The sequence below is a fragment of the Myxine glutinosa genome, chromosome 5 (genome assembly GCF_964187855.1).
Source record: "Myxine glutinosa chromosome 5, kmMyxGlut1.1, whole genome shotgun sequence".
Lineage (NCBI taxonomy): Eukaryota > Metazoa > Chordata > Myxini > Myxiniformes > Myxinidae > Myxine > Myxine glutinosa.
In genome coordinates, this window is record NC_136265.1 from 48,928,495 (window position 1) to 48,949,596 (window position 21,102).

General features: G+C 47.0%; 1 protein-coding gene across 2 annotated transcripts in view; it reads left to right on the forward strand.

Annotated features, from left to right (window-relative positions):
- The window catches only part of SNX29 (sorting nexin 29), a 476,585-nt gene that overhangs the window by 364,492 nt on the left and 90,991 nt on the right, over positions 1–21,102 (forward strand). Inside the window, exons 19-20 of one of the 2 annotated variants that reach the window (XM_078778010.1) lie at positions 3,270–3,325; positions 3,776–3,866. In XM_078778010.1, the coding sequence (XP_078634136.1) occupies positions 3,270–3,325; positions 3,776–3,866 (147 nt within the window). Of the gene's footprint in view, positions 1–331; positions 805–3,269; positions 3,326–3,775; positions 3,867–21,102 lie in introns of those variants that run through there. The other variant, XM_078778011.1, reaches the window with a different exon arrangement.

A 21,102-nucleotide genomic window follows, 5' to 3' on the forward strand; every position in this document is an offset into this window, starting at 1 on the left:
ATCGCGTGTAAATCTTGAGTTTCAATCGAATGATTGCACAGTGTTCTCACAACGGTGGTGTGTCAAGGCATCCTTATGTCAACTGGCTGATGGTTCTCTTACAATGAATTTATGATTTATCTTGTCTCCCATTTTAAACTTGTACAGCCATCGCCTTGAATTGTTTTTTGGGTTTTCACTGTGAACAATGTTTTCCTGGCAACAAACGGGGACAAATGTCGAATGTTTCTCTCTCTCTCTCTCTCCCTCTCTCTCCCCCTCTCTCTCTCTCTCTCTCTCTCTCTCTCTCCCCCTCTCTCTCTCCAAATTTGTGGGGGGGGGGGGATTACAGCTCGACCCGGGGGTAAATGAGTGAACTGATCACCGCTGTAGCCCCAGAAAGCTTGCAACTCCAAAGCTTCATACAAATGGAGCATCTGTAAGATGGAGAACCTACAAGACGGGGCACCTGCAAGATGGATGACCTGCAAGATGAATAACCTGCAACATTGCGTGCCTGCAAGATGGCGCACCTCCAAGATGGAGCACCTCCAAGATGGAGCACCTGCCCATTACGATCGGCCTTTTCCAACACCTCTGGAGTGGCTCACAAGTCCCCAAGTTCATCAAGGAAAACATATCTGAAAAGTGTTATGATGTAATGCGTTCACAAACATTCCTCCAGCAGTGAACATGGTGACGTGTTACATGGTGCATTCAGAAAGGAACACGGTTGGGAAGGACACGGATGCTCTGTCGCTCCCGGCTACTGGTTGTGTGAGGTTTGTCTCCTGGTCTGTCCATTTGGATCGCATTGGGATCACCAATAAAAAAAAAAAGAAAAAAAAAAGAAAGAAAAAAAGTCTCTCTCTCTCTCTCCCTCTCTCTCTCTCCCCCTCCCTCTCTCCCCCTCTCTCTCTCCCCTTCTCTCTCTCCCCCCCTCTCTTTCCCTTTCTCAATTTTTCACTTTATTTAATCAAACGCTTAATTTGCTCTTGAGCTCTTGTGTGAGCATTTCCTTTAAAATTGTTTGTGGTTTCTGTTTGTGTCCTCACCTTTGGTTGGTAAAATTTTATACTTGCTGATTTCTTTTGAATATCCTTTGTTCTTTATTGGTGTGTTTATGATCCTTATACAATGTTTCTTTGAACTCGTTGCTTGGTTTAACACTGCTTTGTGGAATGGTTTTATACTTTTATAATAAAAAGATACAAAAGTCTTTCTCTCTTTCTCTCTCTCTCTCAAACGCAACATTGATGCAGTGAGGTGAGATGTCGAAGCATTCAGGATGTTGTCTTTCCTGCAGACAAAATCGTCTTGGGCATTTGGAGTAAAGATTGTAGCCATCTTGCTTACATCATATCATTGTCATCATCACCATCATCATGATTTTGCATTCTTTTATAGCAACATTTACTTGCAATTGCACAATGATTTAGAATGAGGCCAAGACCATTTCGCATCTCTGAAATCATGGCATGACTTTCGGGTCGACAGATTATACGATTATTTGTAGATTTTTATGCCCGTCGTCGGAAGAATTATGTTTTCGGGTTGTCTGTCCGTCCGTCCGTTCATCCATGATCGTCCATCCATCCGTGCGTCTGTGATAGATTTTCGATCCTGCGATAACTTAACAACGGCTGAAGGGATCTTAGTCAAACTTGGTACAGCTATGTCTATGATGTAAAGATGAACTGATTAGATTATGGGGTCAAGAGGTCAAAGGTCCCGTTTGGTAAAAATTCTGTTACCGCGCTAACTTGTGAACCATTGATGGGATTTTGGCCAAACTTGGTATAAATATATCTTACGATGAAAAGATGAACTGATTCGATTTTGGCCTCAAGAGGTCAAAGGTAGGTCATGTCAGGTAAAAATGTGATACTTGAGAACAGCTGAAAGGATTTAAATCAAACTTGATACAAGTATATATAATGATGTAAAGATTAACTGATTCGATTTTTCGGTCAAGAAGTCAAAGGTCAGAGGTCATGTTAGGTAAAATCCTATTACCGTGATAACTTGTGAACCAGCGATGGGATTTTGACCAAACTTGACATAAGTATATATTATGATGCAAAGATGAACTTCGATTTTACCTCGGGTCACAGGGGTCAAAACGAAAAAAAAAATTTAACTCAAAATTGTATTATTGGGTCATTCCTGGTGGAACTTTATCTCATCTTTGAACTTTGCTTTAGGTGGAAAGCCTGGGGATTTGGCACGCCATCGACTTCGCTCCAGTTAATCACTTAATAAGCAGCTAGATCAAGTTATTTTGTATGAATAATTCATGTTTTTATAACTCATTCATATTCGATAAAGCTCTTGAAATGGGTCACCATACTTTGCACGCCCGTGTTTTGAATGCATCTCGTCGTTTAACCCGGATTCATATTTTATATACTTATTCCTTTGTACATATTACTCATAAATATAGTTATTGGATAATTATGCTCCCCATGTATATTATTATTTGTTTTGACAGCTTGTACGTGCTCTTATCCAGGGAAATGGGTGTTTAGAACCACTGCAAATTTGCATCCGGAATTCAAGGGATGCATGTTTATTATTGGTATTTCGTATGCAGCACAAAGGTAGGAAGCAGCATCATTGGTTGAGGGTGCAGCTGTGCCTTTGATGCAACACCTTCTGTAGGATAGGGTGCACCTCAACAAAACCTCAACTGTACAACACCTCAACACATTGAGGCCTCACCCTGCCTGCGAGACCCCGATATGACAGTTAGTAGCCGGGCCAGGATTTGAACCCAGTCTAGACAACTTCGAGATGAGTGTGCTTACCACTAGGCTACCCTGCCAGTCCAGATGTGCGTTTGAACCTCCAGAAGCAGGATTTCGGTAGGAACAAAACCTATTAAAACTCTTCACTCTTCAATTACTCCTACACTTCTCATTCCATCTGAGGATCTTTAATATGTACCTATTTTGTCATGCACTCACATAGGGAACTTTGCATTCCGCTGCAGTGCCGGCCCGTAGGCCTATCTTGCAGCCGGTTCCCTGATAGATCCTGAACGGCCATATTCCAGACAGGACAGCCAGATTTTCTTTGTTTCTTGATGGACTGTGTGATTTATGAAATATCACATCCAGGTGGCACGTAACCAAATGTCAGTGTTAAGGTGGTCCAGTTATTTTTTATTTTTTTTGAAAACACATTGGAGATGGGAGCACAGCTTTTCAAGTTAAGCTATCCTGCCTCTCCCCAGATAGTTTTCATTAAACAAACTCAGTAAAATGTTGTTGTTTTTTTTCTACCTGCAGCTCCCAGGAGATTTAAGTCAAAGCTCCGAAGAGCCAAACTTATCAGACGTTGACAGGTGAGCAAGGAATCATTTTTGTTACATAGTATGCTTGTGGGCCATCTATATATCATGCGTTTGAAAGTTGTGGAATTTTGAACTCCTAAACCCCTCCCATCCCCTCAAACTCTGCCACCCCTCAATCCATCTATTTTTTTACTCCATATATTTATATCTCTTCTCACAACTGAGTTTGTCAGAATTTAATCCCCTGGCATCATGCAGGCGAGCATGGGAGTAATGCCTGATCATCCCGTTAAACTGTCGTATCAAAAAAAGCTAAACTTTCATAACGATGGCTCTTAAATCCCATTGAAAGTTTTATGAGGCTCGATGAACATGCGGCAGTTGGAAGCAGCTGTGAGCAAGGATGCTATTCGGAATCATAGTCGCTGCATCATATTTTCCCTGACGCTCTCATAGCTCCACTCATCGTTTGCCTGTCCTCCATTCCTTTCCGTTCCGCAGCGCACTTGTGAACCAGAGAGCGCTCGTGAATGTGTGGATTCCATCAGTATTTCTTCGTAAGAAAGCCACCGATACGCATCATGTTTACCAGGTGAGAAAGACACACACACGGCGAGAGAAGTAATATACTACCAAAACAAAAGGGGAAAACATCTCTGCAGAAATTGCATGCGAGTTATTTAGTTTGGCAGTCGAACAGCAACATGGTTGTGACGAACAGAGCGTGTTGGCTTTCCGAATCAACATACAGACGGCTGGATCATGGCGATGATTGTTCACTCGTCTGGACGAGGAATCGAACTTGCAAAACCTACAATCACTGACAATCACGAAATTAAATTGTCCCAGAGGCGGGAAAAAAGAGGAATGAAAGAGTGAAGGTGAGCAGGGATTCTTGATTTTGGTAGTTTCACCAGAAGAGGGTTGCTGGCAGTTCTTGTGTGACCTGAAGGAATATTTGGGGGACAGTGCTGGGTGAGCTAGGCTGGAGAGGAGTCGGTAGAAGACAGAAAGACCACCAACCTGTCTGCGGTGAGAGAGTGAAATGCCCTCAGAATCAGCTTCATCATGGGATATACCAATGATTCTGAAAGCTTTGGTTTCTACAGAGTGAAGCCGAGCTAGGTGTGAGCAGGAGCACCAGCCAAAGAGGGGAGAGCAGATCTCCATCAAGTAGTCATGTGCAGCAGTGCCGGTATTAGGAACAGTCATGCCAAGATTTGTTGTGACGAGCGGATTTTTCTTCCTATTCGCAATCCTAGTTTGAATTCCAACTTAGTTGGATGAATAGCAAAATATAGAGGTTTTTATTAATGGGGGGGAAAAAAGTAATCAAAATCTATTCAACAATTGTAGGACATTAGCCTGGTGTTGGCTTAGCGGTTAGGGTGTCGGCTTGGGATCCTAGGATCCAGAGTTTGAATCCCGGTCGATTGCTGAATTAACGCTAGGGGGTTTGACTCAGCCTGTCATCTTTCTGAGGTCAGCAAATTGAGTACCAGCTTGCTGGGATGAACGTGCCAGTGCGTGCCCCGGTTTAGAATAGGTACACCGTATCCCTGTGTCGTAAGAGACTAATTAAGGGTTGGCATCAGGAAAGGCATCCGGCCATAAAAACATTGCCTCAAAAAAGGGAACCATGATGATTGTCATGGGGCCCGCAAGGCTAACCCCCACTCTAGCAGGGAAAATGCTCTAAAAAGGAAATTGCAGGACATTAAGTAGGCCAAGAAATTTGATGGCCGGTTTATTAAAGCGTGAATCTGGCCAGAGGGGAACTGCAGATCAAACCGCGGAAGGTAAAATATATTTTTTTTTTTTTTTACAGTCTTGCTCTGATTATGACACGGTGGCCTGGTGCACCTGTGCCTTGTTCCCTCGGGTGGTATTGTTTTTTCCAAAAATCCCCTGTAGGCTGGGGAGGGTTAGTAGTGATGGTTGTGGAGGTTGCAAGTCTGGGTATAACAAATTTTTTATTCAACAACCACTCCACAGAATACAATCTATACTGTTTGTTTGTAGTCATGAAGTTTCGCACCGCAGTGCTTGCCCATCATTCCAATTCCTAGGAAGATCAATTGTGAGCCTGGATTTTGAAATGCAAGCTCGATGCCCACCTCCCATTTTGTTATTTTCTCTCGCCCCTTGGAATCGACTTCCTCATTCTGTTCAATCTCATTCTTCAAGATGCTTGTTCACCTCTCATCACGTCGTCCCCCATCCGTACTCATGATCTTATCCACCCCCATTAACCATTCTCAAGCCCTCCCAATTCCTTTCCAAGGTTAAGTAGTCAATAATTCCAGTGAAAGACTGGTGGTCTGCATTGGTGGCACAAGATAATAAAATCACGAGAACCGAATGGATGAATTCATCCGCCATAAAGGATTACAGGGAGCTAATGATTCGTGCCTTCCCCTTCGTCGAAGCAAAATAGAAAGAGAGAGACGAGAATGGAGTGAGGGCTGATATAGTGTGGATGACATCACCAAGGACCTCATTGCTGATGTGCTACATGTGAGCAATGCCTGGTGGATAGAGGTGTGTATATCATGAATGGCGTATTTTTATTAGGAAGAAGACAATGGATATCTAGAAGAGGAGGGGAAGGATGCGATATAGGAATTGGAATGGAGGAGTTTGGGAGACGTGGGTATGAGGAATTGTAAGTTACATGGTTGTTGCAGAAGAATGGGAAGGGACGGAAAGAGCATTGCGTGGCTCACGGGAGTCCTGTGTCAGTTGAGAAAGCAATTTGCAGTTGAAGCGGAGAAAAGTAAGTTGAGAGTCAAAACCTGCCATCTTTGCATGAGCGATACATATTTGGTGCAAAAGAACGTTGGAGCAAAACTTAAAACTTCTAAACTGTTGGGAATGGCAAATGCTCTTGTACTCTTCCTTGATTTTTATGCAAGATGAAAATTTTGTTGTGCAAGAGCACAGTGAAACAAGGTCACTGTTGTTGTTGTTTTTTAATTTAGGGTTGATTGACGTGCGACATTAAAGTTTCAGGACAACATCATCTCCGCTGCGCATACATTACATCGATGTATAGGTACAACATAGCTGGTGTTGGCCGAATGGTTAGGGTGGCGGGCTTGGGATCCGAAGGTCCCGAGTTCGAATTCCGTTCAGCTGTTGAATTAATACCCAGTGGGGTTGACTCAGCCTGTCATCCTTCCGAGGTTGGCGAAATGAGTACGAGGGTACTGTATGCTCTCTCAAGGAGGTTGGTGGCAGGATTGTGTGTGTCGGGATGGTGCTGAGGAGTCGTCCAAGGATGCAGCGACGTGCTGATCCAGTTTATGCTCCCATATATATACTGAACAGCAATAGAAACGTCACTTCATAAAAATAATTCCTGAACATTTCCCATAGAAATATCAATGCATTTCGTTTAGATATCTCGTTATTTACATGAGTCTGTATCTACATTTAATCCTAACTACCGACAGTGGTGCACACGTGGATAAAAACAGGTCACCAAAACGCAGGCAAAAAAACGACCATGGTACAAAGTCGTGCATGATTCCCATGGAAATCAAAATGCACGTGCGTCTCCTTGTGACTTTCCCTATAAAAGGCACCCCAAAACGTGTGTTCATCATTCGTGTTTCGATGCCAGCGCCATGCCCAGACTTACGAGGATTCAGAGAGACCAGGCTATTGGAGGATTGCATGCTGGACAGACTGCACGAATGGTTGCCTATGCTTTCCATGTCAACGTGAGAACCATCTACAGGTTACAGGAACGATACCAGGCCACCAACAGCACCGATGACCGCCCACGCAGTGGCAGACCGAGGGTAACAACACCACGACAGGATTGACAGATTGTGCGTCATCACATCCAATATCGCTTTACCAGGGCTACAGAAACTGCAAGACAAACAGTTGGAACCCACCAGAGACACATTAGTGGTGATGCAGTCCGTCGACGTTTGAAGAACAGGGATGTCCGTTGTCACAGGCCTTATCGTGGCCCCATTCTTACAGCTTGACACTGCCCTGACCGACTACAGTGGGCCACACAGCATCAAAATTGGCGTTACCAGCAGTGGAGAACCGTTCTTTTCTCAGACGAAAGCCGATACTGTGTTTCCACGGCAGATGGCAGAGTGAGAGTTTGGCGTAGACGTGCGGAACGCTACTCAGATGACTGTGTGCTGGAAAGAGACTCGTGGGGTGGTCCAAACATCATGGTATGGGGTGCTATTGCTCTCAATCACAACGTCTGTCCTGTGGTGTTCCAGAATATTGGTCCAGGAAGAGGCAATGGTGTCACAGCTGCTCGCTACATCGATCAAGTCCTCAGACCTCACGTTGTGCCACATTTTGGACGTCACGGAAATCATGTCTTCCAGCAGGACAACGCCCGTGTCCACACTGCCAGAGCAACAAGGGGCTTCCTGCAACAGAATGGCATCCAAACCATGCACTGGCCCGCGCTCAGCCCCGATTTAAACCCGATAGAGCACTTGTGGGACGAGGTTCAAAGAAGACTGAATGACGTTCGACCAAGGCCGACAACTGCAGCTCAACTCAGTCCGGCGTTTCTCAGAGTGTGGGCCCAAGTGACAAATGCCTTCATCAACCGATTAATCCACTCCATGTACAGACGATGTATGGCTGTCATCAACGCTCACGGGGGTCACACAAGATACTGATTTTGACCTCCCTTGTTCTCACCTGGTCTTGTGTTTTTCTTATTCAGAACATTTCACATTATTGTTTGAACTGTGGTGACCATACCTGTAATGTTTCATGTTGATCCTAAATCTCAATTCGTGTTGATCATGACTTGAAAATAAAGACTCCAAAATATTGATTCTGACTGACGTTTCTTTTGCTGTTCAGTGTATATATACAGTCACGTGAAAAAGTAAGGACACCCCATGTAAAGTTTTGACTTTTTCAACATATTTCAACATACAGCTATTTGATCTTCATTTCATCAATATTGATAGATAAAGGTGATATGATATATCAAATATCATGAAACATTTACATTTTGTAGTCCATTGTATAATTTAAATAAATATAAATACAAATTTCGCATGTGGAAAAAGTAAGTACACCCTTGGCTCGAATAGGTGGTATTGCCCCCTTTGGCAGAAACAACCTCAAGTAGGCGTTTCTTATAACTGTCTAATAGTCTCTGACATCGACTGGGAGAAATTTTTGCCCACTCCTCCATGCAGAATTCTTTCAGCTGTGCGATGTTTGAGGGGTTTCCTGCATGCACAGCTCGTTTCAAATCCCCCCACAACATCTCGATGGGATTTAGATCCGGGCTTTGACTTGGCCATTCCAGAACCCTACATTTCTTTCTTTTTAGCCATTCCTTGGTGGATTTACTGGTATGTTTAGGGTCATTGTCATGTTGCAAGGTCCACCTTCGGTTGAGCTTCAACTCTCCGACAGATGGCCTCACATTATCCTCAAGCAACCTCTGGTACAATGAATAATTCATAGTGGATTCTATGATGGTGAGCTGCCCAGGCCCTGATGCAGCAAAGCTGCCCCAAACCATAATATTTCCACCACCATGCTTTACAGTTGGTATCAGGTTCTTGTGGTCAAATGCTGTCTTTCATTTTCGCCAAACATGTGTTCTGGTACTGTGGCCAAATAGCTCTACATTTGACTAACTGTCCAGAGCACATTGTTCCAGAAGTGCTGGTCTTTGCCTAGTTGTTCATTGGCAAACTTTAGTCTTGCCCTGATGTTCTTTCTGGACAGCAAAGGTTTCCTCCTGGCACACCTCCCATGTAGATCAAATTTGTGCAGCCTCTTTCTAATGGTAGACTCATCACTTTGAAATAAACAGTGGCAAGAGCTACCTGTAGGTCCCGTGATGACATTCTGGGGTTCTTAGAGACTTCTTTCAGCATCTTGCGGTCTACTCTCGGGCTGAACTTGCTGGGGCGGCCTGGCCTGAACAAGCTGGCAGTTGTTTGGAATCTTCTCCACTTGTAGATGATCTTCCGGACAGTCGAATATTGATTTCAAATTGTTTGGAGATCTTTTTAAATCCATTCCCAGATTCGTAGGCATCTATAACCCTCTTGCTGAAGGACTCAGAGGGCTCCTTTGATCTAGGCATGGTGACGCCGCACACTTCAACAACAAAGAGCAAACCAAACTAAATGTCTGAGGTTTAAATAAGACAGGTTCCTCCATGATCCTCTCTGACGATGTTCTAATCATTTGCACCTGAGCTGGTGCACCTGATTCTAATTTTAGGTATTTGAAGTAGTGATAAATGTCGGGGTGTACTTACTTTTTCCACATGCGAAATTAGCATTTATGTTTATTTAAATTATACAATGGACTACAAAATGTAAATGTTTCATGATATTTATTATCTTATATCACCTTTATCTATCAATATTGTTGAAATGAAGATCAAATAGCTGTATGTTGAAATATGTTGAAAAAGTCAAAACTTTACATGGGGTGTACTTACTTTTTCACGTGACTATATATATATGTATATATAAATAGATATATAAATAGATATATATATATATATATATATATATATATATATATATATATATATATATATATATATATATATATATATATATATATATATTGTTGTGGATATGAGAATGTTTTTTTATTTTATTGTTGTGGTAAAATGTTGTTGTAAAAGGTCGTTGTAAAATATCACCCCTCCTCCCTCCGTTTGTGGTTGTATAAAGGTCAAAAGGGCGTTCCCGTAGTTAGTCCATAAAACATACATGCAGGACACGATATATCTTTTTTTGACAGTTATATCCTTATTATGTGTATTAGTGTAAGGCTGTGTCTTCCATTAATTGAAATACTCCATTGCACCAGTGAAAGAGAATAGATCCCCCTTCCTTCCCATCCCCAAAATCTCCCTTTCCTTCCCATCCCCGAAACCTCCATTTCCATATTACATCCCCTCTCGTCACTGCTGAGCCTCGATTGCCCATATTACCTCCCCTCCAATAACCGCCATTGACCACGAGGCTCGAGTCGGGGAAGAAAGGCGTGTCTCCACCTCGTCATAGAGGGGAGGAGTGAGCCAGCCCCACTCGACCAACCATGAGCCAGGGGTTTGGCTAGAGAGGGCGGAGGAAGAGCGATCAGGGAGGTTCGAAAAGGTTGAGGGGCGGGGGCCTATATAACCCAAGGCAGGGCGTGTCCGAGAAGAGATGCGTTTTTACAGAGGAGAGCAGAAGACAAAAAGGCAAGGAGTTGGTCTGAGTCGGTTGCTTGAGGAGGGTCAGTGGTTGCGTTGGTAAGGAGTCGGTGGTGAGGAGTGAGAGAAACAAGAAGGAGTTGAGGGTTTGGACCAACGAGTCAGACAAGTCCTGGGAACGCAGCGGACGGAGGCTGCAGCAGCAAGAACACCCAACAGCCAAAGGGGGCCTGAACGGCGGTTTGGAGCAGGACCGTAAAGGAACGGCGGCTGCTAAGCGCGCCGGTTGAGCTGCAGAACCCCCTTGGACCTTTCCTCTCCCTCCAGCCATCCTCCTGCCTTTCCACCCTTCTTGTATACGTGAGTTTGTTTTGTTTGTTCTGTCCCTGGGTATTTAATTAAGTCTGTAGATAAGCTAAAATTTGCACTGTGTCACCTGCGTCTTATGTGTTGTAAATAAACGTGACTGCTTGCTTTTTGCTTGTGTGTAAATAATAATAAACCCAGTTACTCGTCTGTACGTCTTCTCGTTTTATTCCTTTTTCCTCTTTGCATTGCGTCGTTTTTGTCTTTTCCCTGATTGAGCAGCTGTGGTGCGATACGGCCAAAGTTCGGGTGGAATCGGGTAAGTTTGTTAGGTCGCGGTCACCAACCGCTCGGTCTACAACATCTAACCGCGATCTGTAACAATTGGTTGTCAGGAGTTGGATTCGGACCTGGGACTAAATTTGTTAGGCCCAAATTTTGGAACACCAATTGTGTTATACTGTAACAATTGGTGTCGGGAAGTGGGATTCGATCCGGAGCGCGTTTCACGCGCTCAAAATTATAAAGTGCTGGAAATTTGTGTTGTTTTACAAAAACCCGAACTTTGAAATCGCGCCATGGCTGGTCAAGGCGACGGGATGCCGGTGGGAGAGATAGACGGGGTAGAATCGACCCAGGACCTCGGGGAATTGTATGTGGATGAAAGAGAGGAGGAGAACATTGGCAATGTGGTTGAGGGGGTATCGGACGCGCGAAATGGCGTCCTCGCGCACGTGGGTGTAGCGGCACCAAATTTAGCCGCGGCCGTGGTCGCGGTAGCCGAACCCGAGATGCCAATGAATTGGAACCTGTTTATGAAACAGATGATGGCCTTTATGGTAAAAACAGACGATAATTTCAAAGGGATGGAAAACAGGATAGGGGGCCAAATGGGGGTAATGGGGAACCGGATGGATGCTCAGAGTGAGCAATTGGGGGTAATGGGAAGCCAAATGGGGGTAATGAGGGACGGAGCGAGGGCTGATAGTGAGCGATTGGGGGGCAAAATGGGGGGCAAAATGGGAGAAATGGGGGAACGGCTAGAAGCTAAATTTGAGGGGTTAGACAATGGGTTAAAAGAGGTGAAAAATGGGTTAATGGGGTTAGAAAATAGGATGGAAGACAAATTGCGGGAAATAGGGGAGCAATCCGCCCGGGAAATCGAACAGATGGGGAACCAGATGGAGGAGATACGACGAGGTGTAAGTGAGGAGGTCTCTGGGCTACGCGAGGAGGTAAAGCGAGGTGAGAAGCATATGGAGAAAGAAGTGAGGAATAATACGGCTAGGTTACAAGGGGGAATAGAAGATCTGACGGAGGAGGTGGAACAGCTGACAGAGGGACAAACAAAGTTAGTGGAGCAGGTTCAAAGGAACACTGCAGTACTCGGAGGGTTAAAAGCGACACAAAAGGACATAAAAAATGAATTAATAGCGACACAGAAGGAATGTCAGATGGTACATGAGGGGTTGACGAAGAAGTTGGAAGAGGTGACAGAAGTAATAGAGACGAGGGACCGAGAGGTGAGGACGCACATAGAAACGGTTAAAGTGGCGTTAGAGGAAGAGATAGAGGGGGCGCACGGGGAGATGAAGGAGGTAAAGGAAAAATTAGAGGAGGTGGAAGAGGGGGTGAGTGAAATTAAGAAGAGACGGACAGAAACTAAAAGGGAGATAAAGGAGGAAGTCATGGAATATGTACAAGGTCTGTGTTCAAATCATGATGAGGTGCTCACTAACCAAATAAAAAGTTTGCAGGTGGCAAAGGAGGTGCGGGGACGAAGTACGGAGGTGAGTGGCAATGTATATGATGTGAGGAAAGCTTCAGTCGGCTTGGGGATTGGTTTGGATCCGGGTGTTCGTGAGAGGCCGTTGGTGAAGTGTGCGACAGGTCAGGTGTGCGAAAAAAGAGGTGTGCGAGAATGTCCGACCATGGGGTGTGTAAGGAAAAAGTGCACGCCGAGGAGTGAGTGTGCCGTCAGGAGTGAGTCGGTCGTAGCGCGTGTGCGAGGGAGCACAGGGAAGCGCGGTGTGGTGAGTGTTACGGAGGAAGTAACGAAAAAGTGTGCGCGAGAGGATGCGCGAGAAAGGTGTGTAACGGACGGGTGCATGAGGAAAGAGTGTGCTGTCGAGAGTAAGGGTGAGTGCGCGGTCAAGAATGGAGGTGAGAATAGTGAGAGTGAAACGGAGCGTGAGTTGGTTATGACAGGTGAGCGAGGATGTACACCTGGAATGGAAGGATGCACACCTGGAATGGTAGAGCGTGTGTGGGAAGGCACATTTGAGTTGGTAGTGAGGCACGTGGTTGGGTGTGCGAATGAGAGCACACCTGTGATTGTCACAGAGGAAGTGACCGAGGAGGGGGCACGAAGAGGTGTGTTGGTGAGGTGTGCGACCAACGAATGTGTGCCAAAGTGTTCGGTGGTCAGGTGTGTGACCAAGGCTGGGAGTGGAATGAGTGTACCGAGGTGTGTAAGGAAAGGTACGAGGAGCATGGAGACGGCTGGATGTGTGAGCAAGGAACGGGCTGCGGGGTATAAGCATCCAGGTAAGGCATCGACGTTAAACGGAGCAGCGGTTAGGTCGACTTTTAGCCGAATCGGGCCCTCGGTGCGTGCCGGGCCTCGCTTTGAACGGCCGCGTCCGTGCTCCACTAGGCGGAGCTGGCAGCCCGATAGAAAGGGTCGTCATGGCGACCACTTTTTGGTGAGACGTGCCGGCAGGTCGAGAGCGGGACATTGGATGGCTCCGTGCCGAGATGGTGCGTGGGATCTCGGCACGGGTAAGCCCCCGTCCCTGCACCGAATGCCGGACGCATCCAGCCGCTGGCACGGAACAACCCGCATTCATTGCTCGGCTGTACGAAGCCGAGCTTTAGAAGGGAATTGGCGCACCGAGAGGATGTAATAAGTAGACGGGTGATGATAGTGTTTCGGCCCCGAAATTAGAAAAAGGCGAAATTTGATGATTGGTACGATGATTGGCAAATTTTTGATTTGTTGAAATTTGATGTGCAAAATTGGTAGTGAGAGACCCCCGATGTGGTGGGATGGCAAATCCACCATCCCTCACAGTGGGGCAAAGGAGCAATAGCTTATGGGGTTGATGGCAGTGAAAACTAGCCCGGGTGGGTTAGGTTATATTGATAGGGATCTAGCGAAGATGACATTAGGTGACGATAAGGTTAGGTAGTGACTGATACCTGTAGTGGGGACGCAGGTAGATTAGTGTGGATGATAATGACGAGGGAGCGCAATAGTTTAAAGGGACGACTGGGAAGCGCAAGTTTCAGAAGGGAGTAGTTAGCTGAGATGATGCCGTGTGTGTGAAGATTGAACAGGTGAGAATTGAACAGGTGTGATTGCACAGGTGTGCAACTGAACAGGTGTGTGGAGCAGTGTATGAGGGAGTAGTGGTGATGTGTGTTGTGTTGACCAACTGGTCCAGGAAGAGGAGGAGGGAGCAGGTGGCACCAGGTGTGATTGCACAGGTGTGCAACAACAGGTGAATGGAGAATGGTTGTGTGAAATAAATGGTTGTATGGAATAAATGGTATGGAGTATTGGAATGGATGGTCGTGGAGTGAGTATGGTGGAAATTGTGGAGTGGAGTGGATGGTGCGAAGGTGTGAATGGGGGAAGAGTGGACCCCCATCACGGATACCCGGGGCGGGTAGTGTAAGTGTTAGGTAGAGGGTACAGGTAAATTGTGGTTGAATATTGGCATCTGTGGTGCGGGTGAAAGAATGGTCTTTGGATGGGTGCATTAGTGTTGTGGAAATGGCTGGGCGTGTAGCCTGTTAGTGTGTGTAGTTGGTTGGGCACTCCACCACTGTGAGGATGTCGGCCAGGTGAGGCCGCAGGTGGGCTCTGGGAGCCGGTAGTAGTTGTTGTGGATGGGGCCCGAGGATCCGGAGGACGGACCCGGGTAGCCCAGTGCCAGAGGGCACCATGGGGTGACAGAGCCAGGAGGGGCTTCCCCAGGTAGTTAGGTTAGGGCAGGGAGCAGGTAAGCTCGGAGGCAACTGCAGTGGTGGGGGTGTGCAGGTGGGTAGACCTGCTGGGAGAGTTACACGTCGCGGCCCAGAAATTGTGCGAGGGCACCGGGAGATGAATCGGGGGAGTGAGACCCCAAATTGAAAAGCACCACAGTTGGTCAATGGGAATTGGTTTTTAGAACCCATAGTGTAAGTGGGCCAATGGTTTGGCAGGAGAGAGACCCCGGGTAGTGTAAAGTGTGTTAATGTCATTTAGAAAATAGTTAGGATGAAGGATCTCCTCGCACCATCTGCATCCACTCACCTGAGGTGACAGGTACTCCGCACCATGCCATGTTTAATTATTTTTTACTGTGCAAATGTTTGGATTGTGAGACGCATCATGACGTGGGTGTGACATTGTGCTTTGATGTTCCATCTCTGCCTCCTTATGAGGATTGATGATGAATTTGGTGATGGCAAATTTTGAAGTAGAGGGATTGTGGAGACGAATTTGGTATAGGGGAAATATGGGGAAGACGTGACAGTAGTGACGAATTTGTAAATGTGTAGATTTTTGTACATATGGGGTAAGGGTAGGGTAGGTGACAGGGGGGGTGACGTACGGTAGGGACGAGCTTTCTCACTTCGCCCTCCGTACGCATTTCGCCTTGCATTGCCTTATTGATGTGTACCCTTGTGACCTTACCCCTCGCTCAATTGTCTTTCCCCTTTTGTCTCCCACATGACCTGTGCGCCATTGGGTGCCGAGGGGAGCGTGCCTGGGTCGGCCATTGTGCGCCCGAAATTCCCAGAACCAGCTGTCTGCATCGATGCACCACATTATGGACCACATGCCTGTGGCCGAGCACCACTTATGGACCCCATGGGTTGGGGCATGGCCCCTCTGCTGGAACCGGCCATGAGGGCCTGAAATCTTGCTGGCGGACCTTGGCCACAGGGCACCGATGCCCCACAGGTGAACCACACATAGTCGGCCCTGTGGGCCATAAATAAAGCAAATAAAAAGGACACATTGGGCACACTTTATTGAAAATAGGCCGCCAGTAAGCAAAGCAAAAGAATGACAACAACTGGAAGAAATAATAATAACCAGCAGAGGGAGCCGAAGAGCAAGAGACCACCTGCAGGGTTAGGGGTTGTTGAATTTATTTTATTGTTGAACATTGATGAACAATGGTGACTGCACCGATTGGTGCTTGGGCTTGTATTGGTGCGTTTTTGGGTGCGTTCATGGTGCGTCGATGCAGAGCAGACTGTCTCCCCCCCAGAAAGAACAATTGCAGGTCCTGGGTTAGTTTTGTAAATAAAAGTAGCGTCAAGTGTAAATAATGCTTCCCACCGTCAGTGTATAGTTTGAAGACCATTCCGCAATTCGGTTAACTGTGGGCGTAAGTCTGTTAGGCAGGGTGCAATGGAGCAGCGGGACACATTTATTTTTGTTTTAAAACTGTCGCACTCAGGGTCAGGTTAAAAGTAGAGGGAACTACACCTACGTGTCACACTAAAGGTAAAAGTTATAGGCCCGGGACGTGCCTAAGGGGAGGAGGGTGCAGTGTTGTGGATATGAGAATGTTTTTTTATTTTATTGTTGTGGTAAAATGTTGTTGTAAAAGGTCGTTGTAAAATATCACCCCTCCTCCCTCCGTTTGTGGTTGTATAAAGGTCAAAAGGGCGTTCCCGTAGTTAGTCCATAAAACATACATGCAGGACACGATATATCTTTTTTTGACAGTTATATCCTTATTATGTGTATTAGTGTAAGGCTGTGTCTTCCATTAATTGAAATACTCCATTGCACCAGTGAAAGAGAATAGATCCCCCTTCCTTCCCATCCCCAAAATCTCCCTTTCCTTCCCATCCCCGAAACCTCCATTTCCATATTACATCCCCTCTCGTCACTGCTGAGCCTCGATTGCCCATATTACCTCCCCTCCAATAACCGCCATTGACCACGAGGCTCGAGTCGGGGAAGAAAGGCGTGTCTCCACCTCGTCATAGAGGGGAGGAGTGAGCCAGCCCCACTCGACCAACCATGAGCCAGGGGTTTGGCTAGAGAGGGCGGAGGAAGAGCGATCAGGGAGGTTCGAAAAGGTTGAGGGGCGGGGGCCTATATAACCCAAGGCAGGGCGTGTCCGAGAAGAGATGCGTTTTTACAGAGGAGAGCAGAAGACAAAAAGGCAAGGAGTTGGTCTGAGTCGGTTGCCTGAGGAGGGTCAGTGGTTGCGTTGGTAAGGAGTCGGTGGTGAGGAGTGAGAGAAACAAGAAGGAGTTGAGGGTTTGGACCAACGAGTCAGACAAGTCCTGGGAACGCAGCGGACGGAGGCTGCAGCAGCAAGAACACCCAACAGCCAAAGGGGGCCTGAACGGCGGTTTGGAGCAGGACCGTAAAGGAACGGCGGCTGCTAAGCGCGCCGGTTGAGCTGCAGAACCCCCTTGGACCTTTCCTCTCCCTCCAGCCATCCTCCTGCCTTTCCACCCTTCTTGTATACGTGAGTTTGTTTTGTTTGTTCTGTCCCTGGGTATTTAATTAAGTCTGTAGATAAGCTAAAATTTGCACTGTGTCACCTGCGTCTTATGTGTTGTAAATAAACGTGACTGCTTGCTTTTTGCTTGTGTGTAAATAATAATAAACCCAGTTACTCGTCTGTACGTCTTCTCGTTTTATTCCTTTTTCCTCTTTGCATTGCGTCGTTTTTGTCTTTTCCCTGATTGAGCAGCTGTGGTGCGATACGGCCAAAGTTCGGGTGGAATCGGGTAAGTTTGTTAGGTCGCGGTCACCAACCGCTCAGTCTACAACATCTAACCGCGATCTGTAACAATATATATATATATATATACGTGTATGTATATATATATACTGTATATATATATATGTATATATATATATATATACATATATATATATATATATATATATATATATATATATATATATATATTGTTACGGACACGCGGATTTAGATGTTATGATGGGCCGAGCGGAATGGCCGCCGTGTTCGCACAGTTTACCCGATTCCACCCGACGTTGACCAAATCGCGCTATGCTAAATCAATGAAGGAAAGGACACAACGGCTGGGATAAATGAAACGACACAAGGGGTACAGTTCTCAAGACCTCCGGAGGAGGATATAATTGGTGATGCAGAAAAAGGGGTAGATTACAAGGTAAGAGGTAAAGCACAGATGAGATAGGCACTTAGACACAATCTTATCTATCCCAGACAGACCACAGACAAACGGAACAAGACTGACTTACACAGGGATTGATGGCAGGGAAGGACAGGCAGTCGATAGCACAAGGTGCACCTTGGCTCAGGGACAGGATACAGCTCGGTCCAGTCCAGAGATGCGGGGAGGTATTGCAGCGCTCGGAGGTGGCGTCTCTCTTCCTTCAAGTCCAGCGCGCATCTGACGTCACCTCCCTCTTCCTGCGCATGCTCAGCGGGGAGTGACACACCCTCGGCTCGTTGGCTCCGCCCATTAGATGGGATCGGTCCGCCGCTTCTATTGGGTGCGGGGGGTTACCGGGCTCCGCCCTTGACGAGGAGCTGACAGCGAGCCCCTACGTGGTAACCCCGTCGAGCACATGCTCGATGGCGGCTCGTTGGAAAGGCTTGGTGCCCTTTCAACACCCCCTACCAACCAAGCCGGAGTGAGGACGCACACTCCCCGCGCCGCCGCCGCTGTTGTTGTTGTTGTTGTTGTACCATGAGGAAGAGCTGCGGGGAGGTATTGGGAGGTCCTAAACTTCCTAACGGTGCCATACAATCACATTCTGGTGCAACGAAGAGTCAGAATTAATGGAAACGAGTCCTTAACTGACATAGACTAAGAATAACTAGCAAGATGTCCTATAGTTGTCTACGTGAGATGCGGTGGACCTGGATGCGACATTTAATGGGGGAAATAGGGGGAGGTCGGGTCTACAGAGTGTTGTTTACAGGAAATGGGACTAGGGAATGGGGGATTGGGGATAGTTGGGAAGTATGGAGGAAATAGGGGAATATTTACAAGCGGATATGGATGGAGGCCAATCTCATATCCGCAACATTGCACCCTTCTCTACCTCGGGGCGTCCCGACCCGATAAATTTTTACCTACGTTAGTGTGGCACTCAGATGTAGTTCCCTCTACTATTAACTCAACCCTGAGTGCGACAGTTTTACAGATGTTCACAAATGAGTAAATATGTCCCCCTGCGACGTTGCACCCTTCTCCTAACAGAAACACACCCACAGGATAACCGAATCGCGGAAAGCATTCTCAAACTAAACATACAGCCGGTAGGGAGCATTATTTACACAAGACTGATATTTACACTACGATCCAGGACCTGTTCTTTGAGGAACACATGCAGATGTTATGCATAGAGAGAGAGCACGCATGCCAGCATCGATACACCAACCCACGAGTGCCCTGTGTCCCTACGGCCTTTAATAATGTGCAGAGCACCCCATCCAAGCACCAAAAGCACCACCCCATACACACAGTCAGCACCATCCGGTGCACCAATAAAGTGTTCATAGTCACCGGTGGTGTCGCAGCCGGCCGATGTTCTGCCGCTGGTCTTGCCTTCTGGCTTCTTTAGGAATAAAGAAAGGCGCCAACCACGTCCATTTCTAAATTGTGGCCGTCAGGGGGGCCAACTATAAGTGGTTCACCTGTATGGCATAGGTGCCACGTTGACCCAGAGGTCCATCAACGGGTGGTGCTTGCCCGCAAAAGAACTGCGGTCCATTGTGGGCGGCCACAAAAATTGCGGTCCATATGGTGTATCGATCCAGGCAGCAAGCAGCGAAAGTACAGGCCCACAACTGCGGAGCCAGCACCTCTCTCTCCTCTCTCTCTGCCCCAAAGCCAGATCCTCGGAGGTGGGAGACAAAAGAAACAAGTGAGTAAGGTGGTAAGGGCACAAAAGTGCATGCAATATAAGGTAATGCACACTGGGGGCACATGGGAACCAGGTGAGACAGGTACGTTCCTACCGTACGCCCCCCCCCCCCCCCACCAGGTAACCTACATTGCCCCTCCCTTACCCCTTACTGTATCCACACAACACAACACTACCCATAAACATCTACTTTACACATCAACAAACGTCCCTACTGTCTTCCCCGTTCCTCCCATAAACCAAATTCGTCTTCTTTCCCTCCTAACCAATCAAATTTGCCATTTCCATCTCTCATCAAAATTTCCCATCTCCAACTCAACATCAAAATTTGCCATCACCAATTCATCATCAGTCCCTCCTAAGGAGGGAGAGATGGAATCACCCCAATGTCTCATCCACGTCGTGATGCGTCTCACAAATCCAAACAGCAATTCTCCCTTCCTGCAACACAAAACAAAGAAAACACAGGTGTGGAGTCATCATCATCACCTCAGATAAGTGGCTGCGTATGGTGCGACAGGTTCATCAATCCTAACTATTTCCTAAATGACTTTAACAACTTTACATTACCCGGGGTCTTTCCCTGCCAATCCATTGGCCAACTTACACTATGGGTTCTAAAAACCAATTCCCATTGACCAAACTGTGGTGCTTCTCAATTTGGGGTCTCACTCCCCCGATTCATCTTCCGGTGCCCTCGCACAATTTCTGGGCTGTGGCGTGTAGCTCTCCCAGCAGGTCTACCCACCTGCACACCTCCACCACTGTAGTTGCCACCCGAGCTTACCTGCTCCTCATCCTAACCTAACTAACTGGGGAAGGCCCTCTCGCACTCTCACCCCCTCAGTGCCCTCTCTGGCACGGGCTACCCGGGTCCACACCCGGGATCCTCAGGCACCCACTGACACTAACGGCTCCCAGAGCCCACCTGCGGCCTCACCTGGCCGACATCCTCACAGTGGTGGAGTGCCCAAACCAACTACACACACTAACAGGCTACACGCCCAGCCATTTCCACAACACTAATGCACCCATCCACAATACCATTCTGCAACCGCACCACAAATGCCAATATCCAACCACAATTTACCTATACCCTCTACCTAACACTTACCCTACCCGCCCCGGGTACTCGTGAAAGGGGTCCACTCTTCCCCCATCCACACCTTCGCACCATGCACACCACTCCGTACCACTTACTCCATGTATTCCACACACCTGTCCTTGCACACCTGTGCTCTCATACTTGGTGCCGCCTGCACCCTTCTCTTCCTGGACCATTTGGTCAACACAACACGCAATCACCACTACTCCCTCATACACTGCTCCATTCACCTGTTCAGTTGCACACCTGTGCAATCACACCTGTTCAATCCTCACACACGGCATCATCTCAGCTAACTACTCCCCTCTGAAACTTGCGCTTCCCAGTCGTCCCTTTAAACTATTGCGCTC